Here is a 19,674-nt window from a genome sequence, read left to right on the forward strand (position 1 = left end):
CTTAGTGGTAAAGGTTTGTTTTTATTTTGGGATGAGCGCAATTACTACAGGAAACTACTTGACTGCTAACGTCAGACAGGCTTTCATCAGAGAATAACAAAACCTTGAAATGTCATTCTTTTAACTTGAAATTTTTTTCCATTTGAATTACAGCTATTATTTGGAATGGAAATAATGGTAAGTAAGTTTAAGATCAGGCATAAAATGGACCTAGTAGAGAAGCTCACATCACATAGAAAGTACCTACTTACCATTAACTTGTACTGACGAGGCATTTTTTGACAAGGCTCTTGTGTTCCTTGTCTTCTGATTTAAGATGCTATGGATTTTCTTCTTTGTTCCTTCTCTTTGCTCAGCAGAAGGGATCTGGAACACCATAACAATATCTGCTTTCACACCATCTTCCTCTGGGCTATGACACACAGAAGAAAGGAGTTTATTCAGAGAATACCTCATTTGTGTATCTTCTTCCCCTGAATGGTGCCTCAATTGTTGAATGTATCAAGGACTAACCCTCTCACACTGACGCTCACCTATCACTCCCACCCGAGACAATTTCCTAAGTTCCCTCTTCAAGTTTCTGTTATATTTTGAGAACATTTTCTCCATTAATTTGAAGGCTTGTTATAGCAGTTGGGTAAGACTAAGACATCAAAAACTGATCATCAAAATGATAAATTCTGAGTTTTGGAAGAAACTGAAGTAGTCTTCTTGGCCAATCACTCAGGTATCTGACATCTGAATCTCTACAACATCTGTGGCAAGTGGCCCTCTAACCCCAGGGAAGTAACTAAAATGATAGAAAATTTTCTTCCCTAAGAGGCAGTTTCTCTTTGGTCAGCTCTACTCTTAAGAACATTCTTCATTTTGAGTTGAAATATGTCTCCCTATATCTCCCATTCCATTAGGCTTAGGGGACATACATAAAACATTAATTATGTCTTCCATATAAAATATTTGAAGACAGCAATATTCTTGGTTCCTCAGTCTTCTCCAGATTAAATGTGTCTGATTTCTTGAGCTTTATTCATATAAGCAGATTCAAGTCCCTTTACCTATGGGACTATATTTGTACATACTTTTAAAGTAGGAAAGTCAAAGAATTAAAGGTCTTTAAAAAAACCTGAAACTTTGGTATTAATCTTTTTTTTTTACACTTCAAAAGATCCAAGGTCTAAAAGCACTAATTTCCTGAATCCTTCGACCAAAAAAGGAGGAAATCATAATTTTGGGGCATTTTAAATACTGTGGTTCATTTAAGCTCTAGAATGTCAAGATATAAATAATCAAAATTTTACATCAACTCAGCAAACCTATCTATGACCAAGTAATTTTCCGTCTTAAGTCAGAGGGAAAATATTGCTTACCAGTGGAATTTCTCTGGACCCACATGAAAACTTGTGAAGTGACAATGGCTACAAATTCAAAGGTGTTCAAAGTCTATGATAATGTTGCTAGAAAGCTGTGAGAAATCAGATTTTGAAAATAGGGGGCATGAAATCAGGAAAGTTTCAGCAAATACGTGCTTTTTATCTCCTAAATGTAGAATTTATGCAATTATAAAATCCTTCTGGAGGTCACTGGTTACTTGGAAGTTAAAGTAAGTTGACCAGTAAGGCATTAATCTACTGGTGAGAAAAATAATTGTGTCCTTCAAATACAGCTGTCTGAATATGTTTATTTTCTCTGAAAAGATGAGTCATATAGGCCCATAGGTTTACACCTATTATGTATGTTCTGCTATGTGCTTTCCTAATAACACAATTGAAATCTCTGAGCAAATTCTGCAACTGATATAAGACTTCCCCCTCACACACAATGAACAGAACATTTATTAAAACAAGTAACATGTTTTGTTTGGACATGCCTACTGTTCCTAGGACTTCATTACAAATAAAACCTATGATCCCATTTTGTAGTCAACTTTTCCTTCTCAATATTTTTGAAATAACACATCTATAGAAAGAATACAACTTGATGCATGAAGGCACATGCTGTTGGGTTTTCCCAAGACCATGGATTCTGGTATCCTGGACCTCACAATCACTTGAAGCAGTTTGAATCCTGGTTCTGTCATTTAGGGAAGCTGTCATTTGGGAAACTTTGAACATTATCATTTGACCTCCCTGAGTCTTAGTTTTTGCATTTACAAAGTGGTGGTCACCCTATATTTTGAGATTGATGTAAAGATGATATTTATGAGAAATTGTAGCCAAGAGCCAAGCTCATAGGGACAACAGTGTGTGAGGGTTCTCGTCTCCTTTGGCTTTTGTCCCTCCAGGCTGTGACTCCACCTTTGCCCAAACATACATACGTCAGTCTGACTACTCGGTTCTTGATATAATGCTTGTTCAAGGCTGAATCTATAAATATCTCATCCACCTGTTATTATGACAAGAGAGAAACTGTGTTAATAAAATATTTTAAAATAAGAATATACACCTTTTAAAGCAATAGAAAAATGTTGTAACATGAGTAATATAGTTATTTAAACCAGTGGTTTTCAAGTCTCACAGTGCAACAGAATCACTTGCAGAATGAAAAAAAAAATAGATGCTGGGGCCCCTCTCACAGACTTTCGGTTTTAATTGGTCTGGAGGGAACCTAGGCATCAATGTTTGTAAAAAAAAAATCTCCCAAGGTGATTTTAATATGCTGGTATAGGTATTCTGGAGTAAAGATATCTTTCCAAAACTCCATAAAAGGTGAGGCAGAAAGATATGGAACAGAAATGAGAGGTAGTCTTGAGAGGTGGTGGAGAGAACCTTGGCTCAGTACTGGGCTGGAAGCCTATCCTGCTGCTCACAAACTGGATGACCTTGGAAAAGTTGCTGAACCACTTTGGCCCTCAGATTCCTAATCTGTAAAAAAGAAGATATTGACATGCTACTCACAGGGCTACAAAGATTAAACACATATGAAACACTGGATATATTTTGGTAGTGAATTGCTGGTGGTTCCCTAACCCCCGGCTGGGCATTGCAGGCCTCAGATTTCTCTGCAGGTCTTTGGCTGTAAGTACAGAGAAATGGCATTAGGGATTTAGGAGAGAGCGATAATTTTTAAATTGCTGCTGACTGTGGGCCTAAAGTAAGTTAGGGAGGATGAAAGAGTAAGATGGTGTTGCAGGTTTAGGTCGGAGTTGTGGTGCTCAGTTCATGTCACTAAACAAAGAGCAGAAAATCTACTCTGGTTTGGTCCATTTGCACAGGATTTTAATTGCCTCCCACAGCTCATGATGCCGAGGTTTATCACACTTAGGTTTGGGCTTGCAGTGCCCCCTAGTGACCAACTGGTGACAACAGAGTCACGTGAATGCGTCACCGCATTTCACATTTGGTAGATGAGCCAAATGTGCAAAACCATGTACTGAATCCTTAAAGGAAGGGGCAAGAAAACCAGGTCTCTTTTTGAAAAACATGAAAATAAAAATGAGATGAAGGCTGTTTCAGAGATTAAGGAAAACAGAATTTCCTTATCACCCGGTATTCATAAATATTCACTGGGAAACAAAATATTCATGATCCCCTTTAACCCTTATAATTTATACCTGTATGAAATAAGAATTATTTTGATTCTTATTTGAAGAGGAAAACACCACCAGGAGACATTATGTAAATTTTCCTGGCATCATGTGGATAATAAACTGGGATTTAAATAGGTCTTCTGTCTGCAGGTCCATCTCTTGTTATCAATCACACAGGCTCCTTATTAAATGTGATGTGCATTTTACTTCAATTTCTTTCATAGAACACATAACAGTAGGTTATAAAACAGTTGGTTGACATAAAGTATAAAACTTGTAGAGATATATCTGGTAATATATTTGAAAACTTAAGATCAAAGGCAGTATTTAGAAAAGAGAGAAATTGCGAGGTATCTAAAATATTCATTTATTTGTATTTAAAAAGGGAAAACTTAAATGGGCCAAGGAGGTGTGGTGTTTATAAGCTAGAAATAGAACTGTTTTGGAAAATACGTTTTCACAAGAGTGACATTGTTGTAATCATTTCTTGTCACCCACAGTCAATCCTATCACACAGTATCTGGGGGAAATCCAAAAGAAAAGAAAAGGCAAACAAAAAACAGGAGAAAAGTGACAAATAGTAAAAGGAAGAAAAGTAAATAGTAGTTGGGTATTTTAAAAATTTGGTTTGTAATTATCCCCTGAAATTCCACCCACAATTCCTTAGCTACTTGTCACTTATTGGTGAAAGTGTTGGATTACAATTTTGACTCTGGGTGATGTCATCAACTGTCAACACGCCTGCTGGGAAGAATATCTGAATCCAGCATCAATTCCACCTCTGAATGGTACAGTTGTGTGGCAAGTAGGAACTGAAACAATAACGTAAGAATCTAGGTGGAAGTAACTTCAGTAATCACAGGAATGAAGAGGTTTCTTCTTCGTAATTCAAATTCCAGGACCCTGCCTGCAAAAGCCTCATTGATTAGGTCAGCGGTGAGTCCCAGGATCTTCAGGTGATCAGGGATCCTGAAGAAAACACTTGGAGAAGTGGTGGGGCACAAGGACTTGCTTACTGGTTCCTACACTAAAGGAATTTACAGCAGGGGGAAATCAGAGAAAACATGAGCACAGACTTCATTGCTGAATAGAGTTGATGTATGAACTAGCATTCTAGAAACCCCAAAATAATGTTCTGGAATATTAAGGCTTGCCTCATAAAGGACATTCTGCCAACACTTTGGCATTTTAAGTTCTTAGAAGTTTCAGAGGACACTTTTTATTTTAAGCTGTGTGCTATCTTGTTACAAATTTGCTACTTACACAACGTAATAGAGATCGTGATTCATAAATCTATCATACCTTCCATTTTCAGGCATTTAAAAGGTTTGATAGTTGGAGTTAGTGTCCTAACATTGAACAAAAGACCCCCTTTCAGGTAAGTATCTCTTTCTGTTTGATGATTTTGAAATGCTGGAAATTGCACTGAGATTAAATTCTAAGAGGGCAATTCAAGGTTAGTTAGGTGTTTAATGAGAGTTAGGGAGAGGCTGTCAAGTCAAAAGGACACGCCCTACCATTGAGCCTTCATTCCCGAACAACTCTGTTTACACACGTCCTAGCCCGCCTTTCACTGTCAAACGCTTCCCAACTGGCTCCTCACAGCACTCTTTGTATTCACGTAGTGGGTGTTTCAGGGCTGAGATTGCAAATTTAGATATGCCACTGAAAAGTGCCCAGTGGAACATACAAGCAATTTCTTCCAACATCACACCAGATGAACCCCTGAGAACTAAAGGAACCCCAAACTGAAGGAGCCAAATAGATGCCTGGAAGAAAACTTCAGATGCTGTTCCTTTCTCCTAATAATATGTATCACCCAAAAAGGACGGTGTAAGAGATGCTTTTAAAAAACACATCTTGAGACTTAAAGCTTAATACAGAAACAGAGAACAGAGTGCAATTCACTCGAGCCTGTGGTCAAAGGGTCAGATATTCAAGGGCCTCACTGTTGCCCCCCAACTCCCCCTACCCCCAGTCTTCAACACTACCTGTACCTTTCAGGCTTGGTCCCTTTTCCTATGTGCTTGCCTTTATCAGGCTGTTTCTTAAGTCTGTAGCACCTTCCCCAATTGCTAACTGTGCTTTTTCTGAATCACAACTCTCCTTCAAGGTCTATTTCAGATAATACTTCTTCGGAGTTATTCCTTGAACCTCAGAGTAATTTTCCTCCTCCTGCCTTAAGTTTTCTTCTCTCTCTTATACTTTCTGCTCCTTAATATAGTTATTTATGCAAATACATTATCTTCTCTACTAAATTGTAACCCCTTTATGGGCGGGCACAGTGATTCATCTTTTCATCCTCCACAATAAGTAGCAATGCAGCATGTTTTTATTGAATGAATGAATGAAACAAAAAGAGAGTTTATTTATCAGAAAGCATCACATTTATCAGAAAGCTTTCATATGAGTTTTTAATGAGTTTTATGTCACATTAAGATAAACGTTCATGGAAAAAACAAGAATTGACCATGAATTATTTAAAGGGAATTTTTTTTCTCCTTGTTGACATTTTCAGGCAATTTGATTCCTTGTGGAAAGCTCCTCCAGTGTGAGGCTACAAGCTATCATAGTAGAAACAATTATTGTTGTCTGCCACCTGTTTACCAAGTACAAACTCCATTGCATTTGAGCTTATTTGCTTTTCACATCAACCCTCTGAGGTGAATACTATTATTATCCAGATTATTTAGATGAGAAAGTGACTTGCCCAGGGCAGCACATCAGTGAGGCTGCTGACTTCAGGGCGAGCACGTGGGTTGGGTCTCAGAATTTCTACCCAGGCATGGAGCAAGCGGCACACAAGGAGACCAGACACTGTTAATCCCTCTCCAAAGGCAGCTTGTTTTCTTTGCCCTCTGAAAATTAGGACTGTAATCCTGGTAGTCCTTATTGAAATCATTTCAAGAGGTTTTTGTATCTATTTAAAACTCTAGATTTTTGGCAAAATCCAAGCTTCAAGAAGTCAGCTGTGAGTCATTACTCTAAGCCTAGAAAGAACAAAGCCAACCTGAGCCCTGACGGTTCTTAAAGGATTTTGAAACTTGCTGGTCTTCTGGGAATTGAGTCACTTCATTTTCACCAAAGTCCTCTTTTCAGTTCCTACAGTTTTGAACCCAGTGTTGTGTCTGTTGGAGAAGGCAGTTGGATCCAGTGTCATATGGGGTCTGTGGGTATGTGGGTGGAGTGCCATGAAAGTGTGACTTTCTGATTACTCTAAACAGGTAGTCAATAATATCACTGAATGGGTTGTGACATTATGTAATATTATCAAGCATTTCTTTGATTGCAGTAGTCCCTCCTCAGTGTTTCTTTGTGGAATGTCAGAAGGAAACACAGAGATGGTGTGACTAACTAATCACATATAGCAAGTAGCAATATATTGGATAAACTTATCCCAAGTTCATTTATATTCCTGAAATTGAGAGTCAAACTAAATTCCTAGAATTAGAAAGTTTTTGATTAAGGGTTAAAAAGGAAAAATTATTAACTTTCAGTGTACCACAAAAACCTCCATCTCTGAATTACCTTTTTAAAAGAGAAAAATATCTCATATATATATATCTGTTTAAAGTGGTACTAAAGATATGTAAATCAAAATGCTTGAATCAAGGGAAGGTTGTTATTTAGAAGGTTCCTGTCCTCTCTAGCTCTGTTGTCCTAAAAATCTCTAAGTTTGATTATTCTATTAGAGAGAGAAAGAGAATCATTTTACTTAGACTCTTATATTGCCTGAATGACTAATGACAGTCTAAATAGATTATCCAGCACAGTGAAGTCTGCAATATTTACTTTATCAGAAAGTTTAGAGATGGCTCATTTGCTTCCTTTCTCAAAAACATTTCTCAGAAAATATCCATCCACATCTTTCCTCCAACCATAGATTGTTTATGGTACACATATATTTGCAAGTATATCCATATACTTCCTCCCATTCTTGATTACAGTTGCTCCACTGTTGTCTTCCTCCTCAAAAACTGATACAGACAAAAGAGATTATAAAACAAAATGGTAACAAGAGACAAAAACTGTCCTTACATAATGATACAGGGATCAATTCATCAAGAATATATCATAATCATAAATATATATGCACCCAACATCACAGCACTTAAATATATTAAGCAAATACTAACACATGAATGGAGAAACAGACAACAGTACAATAATAGTGGGGAAGTTTTATACCTCAGTTTCAGCATTGGATTGATCGTCCAGACAGAAAATCAATGAGGAAGCACTGGACTTGAACCATGCTTTATACAATATGGACCTAACAGACATATACAGATCATTCTACCCAACAGCAGCAGAACATGTTTTTCTTAAGGGTACACAGCATTCTCCAGGATAGACCATATGATAGGTTGCAAAACAAGTCTAAGCATAAAACTCTTAGAAGAAAACAGGCAAAAATCTCATAAACATAAGCATGAATAACTTTTTTTTCTGGGTACATCTCCCCAGGCAAGAGAAACAAATAAAAAAAGAACAAATGGGACTACATCAAACTAAAGAACTTCTGTACAGCAAAGAACACCATCAACAAAACAAAAAAGGAACCTACATTATGGGAGAATATATTCATAAATGATTTATCTGATAAGGGGTTAACAAACAAATTATATAAAGAACTTATATAACACAACACAACACCAAAAAAACTAATAACCTGATTAAAAAATGGGCAGAGAACCTGAACAGACATTTCTCCAAAAAAAAAAACCCAGATGAACAAGAGGTACATGAAAAGATACTCTACATTGCTAATCATCAGGGAAATGTGAATCAAAACCACAAAGAAATGTCACCTCACAACAATTAGAATAGCCACTGTCTAGAAAACAAGAAGTAACAAGTGTTGATGAGGATGTGGAGAAAAGGGAAGGTAAATTGGTGCAGCCACTGTAGAAAGCAGTATGGAGGTTCCTCAAAAAGCAAAAAATAGAAATACCATGCCATCCAGTAATTCCACTTCTAGGAATTTACCTGAAGGAAACAAAATCCCTAAATTGAAAAGATATATGCATCCCTATGTTTACTGCCACATTGTTTACAATAGCCAAGATACAGAAACCAAAGTGTCCATCAAAAGATGAATGGATAAAGAAGAAATGGTATATATACACAATGGAATATTATTTGGCTATAAAAAGGAAAGAAACCCTGCCATTTGCGATGACATGGATGGACCTAGAGGGTATGATGCTAAGTGAAATAAGCCAGGCAGAGAAAGACAAATACCATATGATTTCAGAGAATTTATTTGTGGAATATAATACCAAAACAAAATAAAATGAACAAAATAGCAGTAGCCTTATAGATACTGAGAAGTGACTGGTGGTTACTATGGGGGAGGAGTTGGGGAGGGTGGGTGAGGGGGGTAAAGGGGCACAAAAATTCTCAATCATAATATAAATTGGTCATGGGGATGCTAGTACAGCATGAAGAATATAGACAATGATTTTGTAACACCTTTCTATGTTGACAGATAGTAACTGCACTAGTGGAGGGTGAGGATTTAATAATACAGGTAACTGTTGAACTACTGTGTTGTATATACTTGAAACCAATATAAGATTGTATATCAACTATACTTAAATAAAATAAAAAATAAAAAATAAAAGCTGTCCCTGCAAATGGTGAAAAGCTCAAAAAAAAAAACCCTCAAGTCTTAGCAAATATTTAAGAAGATTGAAATCATGCCAAGTATCTTTTCTCACTACAATGGTATGAAACTAGAAATTAATAATAGGAGGAAAGTTGGAAATTTCACAAATATGTCAAAATTCAATAATATACTCCTGAATAGTAAATGGGTCAAAGAAGAAGTCAAAAGGGAAACCCAAATATATCTTGAAACAACTGAAAATGGAACATAGCATACCAAAACTTATGGGTTACAGCAAAAATGGTGCTAACAGGAAATTTTATAGTGATAAGTACCTACATTAATGTAACATTTGACAAAATATAATACCCTTTTTGTAATAGAAACTCTCAACACAGTGAATACAGAAGGAATATACCTCAATATGATAAAGGCTACATGTGACAAACCCACAGCTTACATCAACTTTACAGTGAAAGATTGAAAGCTTTCTCTTTAAAACCAGGAACAATAAACAAGAATGCGCACTCTCATCACTCCTGTTCAATGCAGTACTGGAAGTTCTAGCCAGGGCAATCAGGCAGAAAAAGAGATAAAAGACATTCAAATCAGAAAGGAAGTAAAATTGTCTTTATTTGCAGATAATATGATTTTATAGAAGGAAAATCCTAAAGACTCCACCAAAAACTTACTAGAACTAACCAATGAATTTAGTAAAGTTGCATAATACCAAATTAACATTCAGAAATTGGTTGTGTTTCTATAAACTAAAAACAAAATATCTGAAAAAAAAAAAAAAGAATTCTATTGACAATAGCATCAAGAATAATAAAATACTTAGGAATAAGTTTAATAACCAAGGAAGTGAAAGATATGTATACTGAATACTATAAAACTTTGATGACAGACCATTGGTACTGTTGGTAGGAATGTAAATTGGTGCAGCCACTGTAGAAAATGGTACAGAGGTTCCTCAAAAAATTAAAAATAGAACTACCTTATGAACCAGCAATCCTACTTCTGGGTATATATCCAAGGGGAATTAAAACAGGATCTCAAAGAGGTACCTGCACTCCCATATTCACTGAAGCATGATTTACAATAGCTAAGATATGGAAACAGTCTATTTGCCTGTCAGTGAATGAATGGATAAAGAAGATGTGATATTTGTATATAGCACACATATAATTATATATAATATATAATTCAGCCAGGAGAATGAATGAAATCCTGCCATTTACAACAACATGGATGAACTTTGAGGGTGTTATGTTAATTTGAAGGAAGTCAACAAAGATAAAACACTTATTTGGAAGAGAAGAAAGCTTAAGTCAAAGAAACAAGAGTAGAATGGTGGTTACCAAAGGGGTGAGGGAAAAGGGAAGACATTGGTTGAAGGGCAAAAATTTCCACCTATAAGATGAATAAATTCTGGAGGTCTAATCTGCAGCATGGTGATTATAGTCCATAATACTGTGTTATATACTTAAAAGTTGCCAAGAGAGTAGATCTTAAACATCTTATCACAAAAAAGCAATAATTATGTGATATAATGGAGATGATGTTATGATGGTAATCATTTTGCAGTATATAAATATATCAAATCATCATATTTTACATGTTAATTATATCTCATTAAGGCTGGGAAAAAACTGATATAGGAAAGTAAGGGACCTAAGGATGAAGACATCTTTATATGATAAGTAAACTCAATGTGTTGGCTAAATGTGAGCTAGCACAGTATATAGATTTATAATATTTATATATTTAAGAATTAAATGGGAAAAGTATTAATATAGAACTGAACATTCTGTTTTGGCTGAGTTCTTTCCTAACAAGTAGAACAATTTACTGGAGAGAGGATATGTTGAAGTTACCTACATGGCTTCGAATCTCCTCTCCATCATGTATTAGCAATGGACTTAAACTTCACAGGCTTAGTTCTCTTATCTGTGCAGATAACAATGCCTCCTTGACAGTGTTACATTGCATATTAGACATAAAATATATAACAATTAGCTGACTTTTCAACTACAAAATGAGTATGTCTGAGCTCTTGAGTAAGAGAATACTTATTCTCTTACTACATTCAGTTTTTCTAAGCTATGAACATTAAATTTCTCAATGATCTCTGGTTATTTTTTTCTCAAAGCTTCTAAATCCAATCTCTTCTCTAGGCATAGGACTACAGCCATACCCTGAGTGTTGGGCATCTTTTATTTCTCTTACCTGATGTAACTCCAAATTTCAGATAATCTAATATCTTTGCTAAGTTTACCTCAGTGCATTTGCTTTTTCTCAGAAGAACTTCCTGCTTCCGTGTTGATCAGAGCCACATCTCTTGAAATAAATTAATTATATGAATAAATGAAACAAATAAATTAGAAATAAAATCTACTTTTATTTCTAATTCCTTTAGAGTGTTTCTGAACTAGAGTTGTCTTTGCACCACTTTCTGTTTCCAAGTTCTCTGTCTCTACAACTAGGTATATAATCTCAGAGATGTTTAGAGGATTATTTCAGGCCTTGTTTCTGGTATTCCTGGGTACAAGAAGATAAAATTTAGAACTACTTAGGCAAAGCAGCAGTTTTTTTTTTTTTGAAACAACCCTAAGAAAATTACTGACTGTTGCCATTGTTAATGCTGTTGGTGGTCGCTGGTCCATGTATCCAGGATAATTACTTGATTTTTGGTATTTTGTGGGATGGAAGATGGGAAGTAAATCGCACAGATGATTCTTCTGGATGACAAGCATCATTGGCAGAAGATTATTAAGAAGATGTAATATTTCAAATCCTAACTATATTATTAATTAGTTGTATGATCTTGAGTAAATTAACTTTTCTGTACTTTGGTTTTCTCATCTGTAAAATCATGATAGTAATTGTACCTCATAAGGTTGTTCCTGAAGACTGACTAAAATAATACATTTAAGGTGCTCAGTGTAGTACTTGGCATTCAATGCATGTTAACTACTATTATTGTTATGCTGTTAAAACTTTCACATTTGTAATGATCATATAATTTAAATATATTTATTGATATTTCTGAAATATATTTCTCTAAACAAAGCACTCTCTCAGTGACTCTACTCAAACTTGTAAATTTTAATAATTAGAAAGTGACATACCTATTTGGGAGTATCATGAATTACTGGTGGCTGGTTACTTGAGTCTTCTTTGAAGATGATATGAAAAATGAGATATGTCTGTGCACTATCTCGAGGAACTGGTATGGGTTTTAGCAGTATCTGACCATGAACTCATGTTACTTTTGCATCTCCGTTTACATTCAAATCAGTAAATCCCAAATTATGAAGAAGAACAGGACCTGCAACCTGTCTTTCACGGTTGTCTAATTAGCACCCATACAGGGCAGAGAGAAGAATCTGGTCTTATGCATTGGGATTTAGCAACAATAAGCAGGAGTGGCTCAGGATGAGACACGAACCCTTCCTATAATTCTTCTAAAGGTAACTTGAGAGGGAGTGGAGGGAAAGGGACACCCGACTCATTTAAGCAGGGGTAAAAGAATACAAAGCCTTTTTGACCATGGGAACACTAGTTGATCTTTCTTTTCTCTGAAGTTCCTCTGCACTTATTGTCCTCAATATACAATTTAGTCCTTAATTATATCATGTCACGCTGTTAAGTTTCATGTGTGTTGCTCTCATCTCTCCAAAGAGATCAGAAGCTGCTTAAAGAGACAGATCGTATTATATTTCCTTTACTACAAGACTTAGGTGCCAAGAAATGTAATGAGCTGAATAATCATACCATATATTGGGAAGACAGATTGTTCAGGTATTTATATAGGGAAAACTGGCTTACTATATGGAAAATAAAATGTGTTCTTACCTAACATCACATTCAAAGGTAGATTCCAGATACATTAAAGACCATGTATAAGGGTATAAAGTTAATAGAAGAAAATACAGTAAATATTTTTGACTTTGAAAGAGGGAATAATTTCTTTAAACAATCTTTAAAAACATAATTATAGGCAAAGAAAATTGACAAACATGATTGCTTTATAAGTATCGATTTCTATTTCATGAAGTACAGCATGGTCCAAATTACTTGAAGACCGAATGATAGAACAGATGGAAAAGTGCAATGTCTACTACCAACAAACTGTTCATATCTAGAAAACACAAGGAATGCCTGCAAAGCAATGCTAATAAAACAAAACTACTCTAGTAGAAAAATGGGCAAACTATAGGTAAGGTGGTTTATAGAAATGGAAGTCCCAAAGGCTAACAAATATATGTAACAATGCACAAACTCATTAGTAAATAGAAAAATGCAAATTAAGTCACAACTAAGATACAACTAAATGCATGTTAGGCTGGCAGAAATTAGAAAGCCAAGTAATACCAAGTGCTGGCAAGGATGGGGACATAGGAGTCCTCATGCACTGCAGATGGGAGTGCACACTGATTCAGCCATTCTGAAGAGCAACCCAACACCAATTAACCAAATTAAATGTATGCACACCCAATGACCCAGAATGGGGGTAGATAAGTAAGAGGCTGTTTAGTGCAGCATTTCTTGAGATGATGGGCAGGAGGTAAAATAGGATAGATATATACTATGAATCATCATGCAGCAATTAATAGTAATGAATTTAGGTGTACCTTTGACAAAATGAATAGATCTTAAAAAATGGATCTGAGTAAAACAGAATGAAACAAAAAGTGTTGCAATGGATTAAATATTTGCCCCCAGTTCATAGGTTGAAATTCTAACTTTCAATGCGATTATTAGGAGGTTGGGCCTTTGGGAGGTCATTAGGTCATGAGTGAGATTGGTGCGTTTAGGCGAGAGACCCCAGAAAGCTCTTCAGCCCTCTGTTCTCCCCCATGTGAGGATACACTGAGAAATCTGAAGCCTGCAATGCACAAGAAGGTCCTCACCAGAACCTGACCATGCTTACCCTGATCTCAGACTTATGGCCTACAGAACTGTGAGAAATAAATTTGTTGTTTTTATGCCATTCATTCTGTGGTACTTTGTTGGAAAAACGAATTGGTTTGGGAAAGAAGGGAAATGTTTTGAATTAAAAAAAATTCATTGACTACTAAAACAAACTAATACACCTGTTATTTTCATCCTTTTAAAATAAGTCTGTGCTTTCTTGTCAAGGAAGTTAACTTGAGCTTTGCTTTTGAGTGAGGGTTCACTGGCCTCCTGAGCAGAGGTATGATACAATTGAGCTTTCTTTTTTCCTTCTAGGGGCAGTCCTGTATGTTAGTTGTAACAAAGTCATTAGCATTTTGTTTGAATGCTACACAATAGGTGTGTCATTTTATCTTTATTAGTGAGTTTGTGAGATAAAATGAACATTTATGATCATCTTTCTTTTTCTCACACATTTGAAAAATATTTTAAATCTTAAAATGTGGTCTTACAAGAAAAGCCTGTGATTTTACAAATAATCAGTTCTGGTATGGCTAAGCTTTCCATGGAGAATATTGTGGTGGAATGGGGGAGCAATAGGCTAGTACCTTTAAATGAGGAGGCTGGGTTAGAAAGAGTGGCTTCTCAAAATCACCCATTTGTGAGAAAGCAGGTTCCTCTACTTCCCCATTCCCACCTACCCATCCCATCAGACACTGATTCAGCACATCTGGCATGGGGCCTAGGGAGCTGTAAGATGATTCTGATGCACGTGGTCTGAAAATCGTGTTTTGAGAAACAATGAGGGAAATGATTCACAAAATCCTTTCCACCTGCATTGTTCAGTAGCAGAAAGAATTTTATCTGACTTACCAGGTTTTCCATCATCTCCCATAAATCCTTAAACTGGTACGTGCTATTTTGTCCAGAATTACTGCTGACCTGTAGATCTGAAATTTTAAATGTGCCATGGAAATATTCCCTTTTCTGGCCTGTGATGACAAGGAAAAGTAGGAAATTAAGTGGTTTGGGGATAGATTTCAGGATCTGAGATCAAACTATGATGGGGCTAATATGACGTCTTGAATATATGACTGAGAGTCTTTCAAATTTATTTTCATAGTAAATATAATAAAAATAATGATGAATGTTTTATGTTAATAGTAGCAGATATTTATTGAGTGCCTACTATTTACCAAGCACTGTTCTGGGCACTTTAATTAATATTCGTTTGATCCTCCTGCCTGCTTTCCGAGATTGGTGTCACTTCCACTTCACTGATGAGAGGCACAGAGGTTTTAGGTAACTTGCTCTGTGCTATAGATACCACCAGTGGCCCAAATTTAAACCCAGAAAGTGTGGCTCTAGAGCTGGGACATTTAATTATCATATTGCCACTTGCTGATGTGAAATGTGTATCACTTACACTGTGCTGGAAGTAGAGGTAAATGAACATCCTTGAAATTTTGAATTGTTATGGGAAAGCCAGGCACATTAAGACATGACAAAAAAGGTAGAGAGAAAACCGTCTGAGGTTGACAGTGAGAACAGAGTGTAGCAGGAATAAATCAATCAGATCTTTGCTTGGTTGTCAGGAAAGGGAGGAAAATCCAGCAGAGGAGACTCCTGAGGAATTTGGTAATTTTAGGAATAATGCTCTTGGGGAGGTTGGTGGGGGTGGGGATGAGTGGAGGTTGGGGAAGAGAGCTACAAAGAGCAAAAGTATGGAGCAAGCCCCAAACACCCTCTCTCCTTGCGGAGCCTGGCTCAGAGAGGACACAATGGGTTTCTCACCTATAGACCTAGGAAAGAAAGAGGTATTTCAGGATGGTTATCTCCTAGGTGGGACATCTCTGGACTCTAGTGCTTTTTGATCCCCCTAATTACTTGTTTATATAATCTATATTGTTCTTAAACTTTATAGTAAAGGGGCTTTCATGCAGTCAAATTAACTGACCTGAGACTCTTGCTATTGGAATGAACTACACATGGGGTAGTTATATGGGACACAGAACTACGTTAAGTCCTATAAAACCCCTACTAGAATCTTCACTCCCCCATCCAGTCTTAGGAAGGTTACAACAGATAAAACATTCAAGTAAGCAGCCTGAGCTGGTTGTATTATCACCTTCATCTGTTTGAAAGTGATATTGTGGAAATTTGTCAAAAAATGCAAATCACCTTCATTCTGCAGAGAAAGATGCAATATAAAAACAGAGAATTCTAAAATGCATTTGTTGTGTGATACATAGATGCACAAGGCAATAAGAAAAATAATCCCTGAATATTGTTTTGGAAAGAGTACCTTTTTTCTCCCTAAAGGTAAGTAATAATATTGTGTCATTGCTTACCAATCATTTCAGAATTCATTATTTCATTGGACATGTGCTTTTGTTTTGCCCTAAAAATATGAGTGGACAGAAAATGATGAGTAAAAGAGCCAATTTTAATAACTAATTTAGTAACTTATTTCCCATAGTTTTTCAATTGAACATGCAATGAATGATTAGAGTTGTTCATTATGATGACTACTAAATTTTGGACAATTACTATTTTTGATTTTGTGTAGATTCTCAAAAGAATATTAGATCATGAGCTCCAAGTAGAAAAGAAATTGACCTGCTTTGCTGAATGCTATATTTTAAGTACCCAGAAAACTACTCACATGGAGTAGGCATACAGTAGTTATTTTTATGAAATCACTGAATATATAAAAATTTCTGAATATGGACATTCATTGGTAAAAGCACAAAACTTCTTGGAATGAAATGATTTACATGTATGCAAATGAAGCCTTACAGAGAAATGAAATCAAACCTGGTGAAATCCATAATTTAACCTACCAGAAAGTAAAAAGTGAGCCAGAAGACCGAGGACCACTACCGCCACAGTCAGCACTGATACCATGAGAAGCACAGCCACCCACGGCTTCAAACCTCTGCTTCGAGTGCCAAATCCTACTGCTCTGAAAAAAGGAAAATTCACCAGTTACTCTCACGTTGTAACATCTACAGGCTTTCTGGCTCTCCTTGGAGAGGAGCAAGTTGCTTTGGCCTACTTGTCCCAGTGAGAAGGCATTTGTCTTCAATTTCGGTCAAGGTCATCTTGGCATGAGTAGAGTTGTTAAAAAGATCAGTATCAGGGAATCCATGCTATCACTCCTGACTCTGTTTCTAGAGGCATCTGGTGGCACTCTGTGCTGACCAGTCCCATCTTCTCTTAGCAGTGTTGTCCAGAATAGCACACATGCTTGAAAAAGGAACATTTTTCTCCTACACGTTTTAAAAAAAATCTTTTACCTGTCTATCCTTTTAGAGTTTACAAAGTGATTTCAAATCTATTATCTTACTTACTTTTTATATTTTAAGTATTTATTATGAAATATTTCAGATACATAGAAATTTAGAAAGACTAGTTTGCTTGAACAGCCCTATATTTATCACATCATTTTTTTAAGATTTTTTTTTATTGAAGTATCACTGATGTGCAATCTTATGAAGTTTTCACATGAACAACATTGTCATCACATCATTTTATAAATTGTTAACATTTTTACCATTTTGTTTCATTCATTTTTTGTTGTATTTTAATGTTAAGCAAGACATCATGACCTTTTAACCAAATAATTATTATAAACAGGATATTTCCAATATAACCACAATATCATAATACTCCTAAAAATTAACAGTATTTCTCCAATACTTTCTACTACTTAATCCACCTTCAAATTTCCTTTATTGTCCCTATTCTATGTACAGATGTCTTTGTACAAATCAAGATATAATCAAGGACCACATAGTACCTTGTTTGCTATGTCTTTCAAATCTCTTTATTCCAAAACAGCCTGCTTCCTTTTTAATTGTTAATGGCATTGACTTGTTGAAGAGATTAGGCCAGATGTTCCACATTCTAGGTTCGTCTGAGTGCTGTCTTGTGATACCATTTAACTTGTTCTTCCATCCTCCTCATTTCCTTAAAGCTTAAATTTCCATCTCAAGGTTTGATTAGAGTTTGATTGCATTCATTTGGCAAGAATATTTCAAAATGTTTTATGTTATGTCATATCAGGATTAGAGGAAATGTCCATAATTTAGGAGGAAAAAATAACTGCTTTTCTTCTATGACCTATGATCAACAATAGTGCTAATCACATTGTACCAAGTATTTGCATGGATATTAACAACTGTGAACTCCTCAATGGGCTGGACTCATCTTGTTCATCTTTTTATCACTGAGACCTTATACAGTACATGGTACACAGGAGGGATTTTATACATCCATGAGAGTCAGGCAGTATTATACCAGCCTTACATGTAAAATAACAAAGGCTGAGAGCATGGATACCTGATTTGTTAGAGACCAGCAGCTTAAAAGGGCCTGGGTCATCTAACTCACTTTCTGGTGCTCCTTCTCTACAACTGGTCATTGTAGCCAATCTCTTTCATTCATTAGAATTTATCTTTGTGTGTGTGTATTGATAAGCTAAATTCCTTGGGAGCAGAAGATATTTTTCATATTTCATCTGCAAGAGTTAGTATGATGCTTTCCACTAAATAGAGTATTAATTAATATTAGTTGATTAATAGGAAAATTTTTCTTAGGATTATAAAAATACTTTTATATATAAATGCCAGCATAAAAGAATCAGACTGTTTGGACTTACATAGTTAAGAAGATGATAGTTTTGGCATAAATATTACATTTTGCCAGTAGGCCTAGTGGAACTTGGGAGACCTGACTTCTGTTTGGTATGGAAAATATTGACAATGTGTGCACTGACTGATAAAAAATAATCCACACCATTAGCTGGGGTAAGGCAGCATGTCCTCTTATGGGCAACAGCTAAGGGTCAGAATATAACAGCAAACAGAAGCTCTGTGGCGTGTGACATTACTTAGACTCTTAAGTGGTTTAAAATCTAAATTTGGACATGAAGGATGACTTAGAGACCATTTAGTATAATTCAACACATTTTTCAGATGATGATATGGAGCCTCAGAGATGATTAAATGACTTCTTCAATATAAAAGAACTAGCAGCCATCTTGAACCCATGTCCTTTAACTCCTAGGACACTAATTTTTCTCAGTTCCAGACTGCCTCTCTGTTGATTACATTTTAATTCTTAAATAGATTTATTACTTATATATTTATCTATTCACTCATATTTCATTTATTTTGTCATTCATTTTCTCAGAGAATCTTATCAGTACCTCTCCAAATCAAAAAGGGACCAAAGGAGAGAGGTTAGAACTCAAGGAGAGACACAGCTGTGGTCTCTCTGCTGGTCCTAGTGCAGTTCCTGTGAGCAGGACAAAGGGGAAAAGCAGATGGCAGGAAGATCACATCCCCACCACCAAGACGCAAACAAACTCACACTGTTACAGACCGAAGAGGGGACCCTGTGCAGGAGAGAGGTTCAACACGCCATGACACACTGTTCCGGTGCCCTGGCGGCCACATCCACAGACTCCATTCAGGGAGCTGGGGGTATCTGGGGTAAATGGTGGCCGACAAACGGGAGGGAGAAGTTGTCAGTCAGTGTTCCTCCTCTTGAGAAAACCTTTGGGGAATATATACGGTACACAGTGCCAGATTACAAAAGCTGCAGGAGCCATAGGTTAATGCTGTAGCTACTT

The 19,674-nt window shown here is 36.2% G+C and overlaps 1 protein-coding gene across 1 annotated transcript in view; it reads right to left on the bottom strand.

Annotated features, from left to right (window-relative positions):
- The window catches only part of LOC118928681 (transmembrane protease serine 11A), a 59,079-nt gene that overhangs the window by 29,450 nt on the left and 9,955 nt on the right, over positions 1 to 19,674 (bottom strand). The window contains exons 2-5 of the mRNA XM_036918145.2: positions 16,880 to 17,001; positions 14,910 to 15,028; positions 2,315 to 2,382; positions 252 to 412 (exon numbers count right to left, since the gene is read on the bottom strand). Of these exons, the coding sequence (XP_036774040.2) occupies positions 252 to 412; positions 2,315 to 2,382; positions 14,910 to 15,028; positions 16,880 to 17,001 (470 nt within the window). The remainder of the gene's footprint in view (positions 1 to 251; positions 413 to 2,314; positions 2,383 to 14,909; positions 15,029 to 16,879; positions 17,002 to 19,674) is intronic.

Source organism: Manis pentadactyla, chromosome 5 (assembly GCF_030020395.1).
Source record: "Manis pentadactyla isolate mManPen7 chromosome 5, mManPen7.hap1, whole genome shotgun sequence".
Lineage (NCBI taxonomy): Eukaryota > Metazoa > Chordata > Mammalia > Pholidota > Manidae > Manis > Manis pentadactyla.